The sequence below is a fragment of the Sphaeroforma arctica genome (genome assembly GCF_001186125.1).
Source record: "Sphaeroforma arctica JP610 unplaced genomic scaffold supercont1.2906, whole genome shotgun sequence".
Lineage (NCBI taxonomy): Eukaryota > Ichthyosporea > Ichthyophonida > Sphaeroforma > Sphaeroforma arctica.
Genome location: NW_014037652.1, coordinates 1 through 4,508, shown reverse-complemented (window position 1 = coordinate 4,508; position 4,508 = coordinate 1). Strand labels below are relative to the sequence as shown.

At 37.5% G+C, this 4,508-nt stretch overlaps 1 protein-coding gene across 1 annotated transcript; it reads left to right on the top strand.

Annotated features, from left to right (window-relative positions):
* Positions 1-3,864: 3,864 nt before the first annotated feature.
* On the top strand, positions 3,865-4,327 carry SARC_13108 (hypothetical protein; the record flags this gene model as incomplete). The annotated part of the gene is made up of 1 exon (XM_014292768.1): positions 3,865-4,327. A coding segment is annotated over exon 1 (405 nt), but the record flags the coding sequence as incomplete, so codon positions are not given.
* Between the last annotated feature and the right edge of the window lie 181 nt (positions 4,328-4,508).

Sequence of the window (4,508 nt, the reverse complement as noted above, 5' to 3'; positions counted from 1 at the left end):
TGTATCTATATATATACATATATATACATATAATCAATGATGTGATAGCATATACTAAAGTATACTATAAGTTGTGTAGTGCACCAGTATTAACTTCAACTTGCAGACGAAAACTGCGCGGCATTCAGCTTAGAACAACTGTAACGAGCCGGCTGACAAGGAAACTAAAATATACAGCTCCTATGTGTATGTATCTGTAAAGTGAGTTGCATCAGTCGCTGGTATCCGTCCTAAACCATATTGTATTTCCTTCACCATGTGTTATACGGTCATGCGTAGCACGCAAAGTAGACTTGCTTCTTCATTAGGCGGCATGTAGATATGTACACGTTCACGGTATCACGCAATTCATGATTATGCAACCGTAGGTGCAGATTGTTGACTATACTGTGAATGGGGTATTTTTTTATAGTTTAACACTTGTGGTGCAACAGAGTTCTTCAGCGGGCTTCGTATATCATAGAAATATAAACATTATACAAGAGATACACACATGCATAGGAACTATAGGTATACACAAGTGCAATGTATTATGCGAACATGGGAGTGCCATAGTGTACGGACATGACTGAATGAGGATAACAACAGTACTACAGGAACCTTAAACCATGGAAAGAGTCCATAACACATAGACTGTGCCGTGATTGTGCTGATATTGAAAAGTCATTGATCATCTTCCGCACGAGCATATATTGATTGACTGTGGTCAAGCAACAAAAACTCTTGAGAGCCTATGGACAATGAACCGAATGCAAAGTATAGCAAATATCCAGGATTGAGATGGGTATTCATATTTAAATGAGGACCTGTTTGGTATATTTGAACAGCGAGCTATTGAATCGATAGATATTAACAGGCTTTAACTGTGCTACATAGTTTTGTGAAACTACTAATTACACACTGCACAAGTCTTCAATACTACGCTGCATAGGCCCAGTCCTCCAATGCTATTCGAATGATGGTAGCACACAGTACAAGTCCTTTAAATTGGGATGTGGTATGAGCTCAGATGCAGTAGGTCAGCGTGGTTCGGATGATGGTAGCACACAGTACAAGTCCTTTAAATTGGGATGTGGTATGAGCTCAGATGCAGTAGGTCAGCGTGGTTCGGATGATGGTAACAGCTGGCGGTGGTACAACAAATATGGTACAAATCCTAAGCCCAGCACTATGGAAGTCGTTCAACGCGGCATGTTGTATGAGCTCAGTATTTCCAGGTGACAAATAAGGTAGATAGACTTCTGCCGGTACTGTGTAAGCAGTATGTATTGTACGAACGATACAGAAAGGGATACTACACAGTCTCTGTATTCCAACGTGATCTTACTTCTGCTAGGAGTGAGATCCTATTGGACACTGGGTACTGTAGAAGTTGGTAGGTAATATGGACTTATGGACTCCGCATGTGTTTCAAAGTGGTTCGTATGGTGGTAAGCTGGCGGGGGTACTAGAACAAGGAGCTGTTGGCAGGGCACACAGGTGAGAATCAAACACGGAATGCAACAAGGTACTTAAAATTTGTAAATCAAATAAATAAGCGTTTACATTCAACTTTTAAATTGGACGTCGGACTGTAGAGAACACGGCGCGCAGATTGTACATACATTGCTATAAGCCCAAAGTAATTGCGCGCTGCTTGGCAATAATGAGCTCACACAATGCTAATCATACACAGATGTGGATCAATGTATAACAATATTTGCTGGAGATCACAACTGCACTCTACACAAACTGTGAACTCGCGCTATGCGAACGGGGCACAAAGACATGAGATGCAACGCTTTTGGTGTCAACGGGACAAGTGACAGCATCATGATGTGAAATCCCACACGTTTTCAGTGGGCAAAGAAAGAAAACATCTGACACCTGTACTGTGAGCGTCATAATATGAAATGTGATAATTCTGATTTCTAAGGTTATGATACGTGTACATACATACATACATACTTGAATACATACATACATACATATATGCATACATATATATATACATACATATATATACATACATACATATATATACATACATACATAAATACATATATATATATATATATATATATATATATATATATACTTATACATATATATATATAAATATATAAATATATATATATATATATATAATATATATATATATATATATGTATATATATATATATAAATTTATGTATATATATATATATATATACATACATATATATATATATATATATATATATATATATTTATATATATATATATGTATATATAATATTTGTTATATGTATATATAACATATATTACATATATATATAACATTTATTACATATGCAAATATATATACATGTGTGTGTGTACATGCGTGTGTGCACGTGTATGCATACATGTATAAGCGAAACACACATAAACACACACACACGTGTACACAAACACACACACACACATATATATATATATATATATTATATCGTGGGAAATCAGTCGAATCACAGATTGTATTTAAAATCAACACAGACTAACACAAACACTGGCGTAACTCGACCTGGGTATGGACCTGTGTCAGCCACCCGTAGAAGGTGGCATATGTTGCAAGTCTAATCCGGGCCATTCCTTCGTCAGCCTCACAGCCGGGGGCTGTCGAATATACTAGTTTGAGACATCTCAGATGGTGCGTCGGTGCATGTTGCCGCCGAGACACTTTGCATCCCGAACGTTGCTGGAAAACAATGCAGCGTTGTACACGGATTTCACCGCTGTTTTATGTAGCGAGGCGTATACATTTCAAACATGCGGATTTTGACTGTCGGGTAACAACTGGGCACGCGATATTATTAGCACACAGATACCGTGATAATATTGTGTGCGTCATGGGTACGCTATAGCCACCAAGGACGCAACACAAAAGTTATAGACAGTGGGCTTTTTGATGTGCAAATAATATAGCGTATTTTCCCAGATTCGTACTATGTGCGAAACTCTGGTTGTAGTTACCATGTGATGTGTACTGACTATGTACGAAACTGATGAATTTGGCGATGTGGAATCTCGTTTTAGCATCAATATTGTGAAATGTGAACATTCCATCAATTTCTTCAGCCAAGCATTGTTGTTGAAGTTGTTATTCGGTTCCTTTTTGATTGTTTTGAAAAAAATATATTAGATGTGGTTTTAGCTCTATTTATTCCAATAACCATCAATCCGTTAACAACAATTGAATGTAACCGATTTTCAATTCGATAAAAATTTATAATGTTTATATGGGTGAGAAATTCTCAGCCGACTGAAAGAAAAAGGACCGCTTTACCATATATGAGTCAACCCCTACGAGCGAACCTTGCAAACATTGAACCTCAGAGCTCTTAGCATGCACCCTAAAACAGCAAAAATAGGGTCATTACGATGAACGTTTATTGATTTCGAGAGCGTACGTTTTAAACAAAACGTATTGAGGCTAATATCAGCTGGGGCCTGGATGCTGGGGGGATTACCGATAAATAAATAAATAAAAATGTCGACAATAATAAAACCGGCTCTCCGACAGACCCCCCTCTGGGCCCTCTCTCACTCTCTGGAATCTCTCTCTTAGTCTTTACAGACACGAAAGAGTGTATGTATATATTATTCAAATCATATATAGACAGTATTTGATATGAAACACATCTATACTGAATTCATTATACTATACACATCACAGTAGTACTGGGTATGTCTGGGTGCTATTGAGATGCAGAGGATATATACAATGTGTTGAAGAGAAGTAAGACTTCTGAAGTAGGATAGTTGGCTTGGCAGTAGCGAGTGTACTTGTTTATGCCTGCCAGCGAACACACTTGCCTTTGCCGCAACAAATATCAATAATTCTGCATACATATACATGTATATAAATACATGTATATAAACGTACATTTCGATATACATACATATTCACTCTTGTATTTATATGTGTATAGAAGGAAATAGGTATAAACAAAAGGTATATTACAAGATGAACAATATTGGTGGCAACGGCAGGCTGGGTGGGGACATGAACCACACGTATCCAAATACTAACAACGATGCCAATGCTCAACAAAATCCATACATACAACAACAGCAACAACAGCAGTACATGAATCATGCACAACATAACCAACAACATGCTATGCCACAGCAGACCATGTCGAATATGCATACCGGGCAACCACCCGTCAGGAGAGAGAATACAGGCGACAATGGGTATATTACCAGTACTAATAGTAATAATAGCCTGAACCCGAATATGGCAAGTGTGAACGCTAATAGTATACCCAGATCGCCACATATGGGGGCTATGCCTACGTCTCCCATGACGTATGATGCGAATCAGGTATGTCTTGGTGCGATTAAATGCTTAGGCCTTTATCTATTTGTACACTGTAATATATATACACTGTAGAAGTATATGTATAGTATTAACACACACACATATATATATATATATATATGTGTGTGTGTGTGTGTGTGTGTGTGGATTTATGTATGTATGTTTGTATATGTATATGTATATA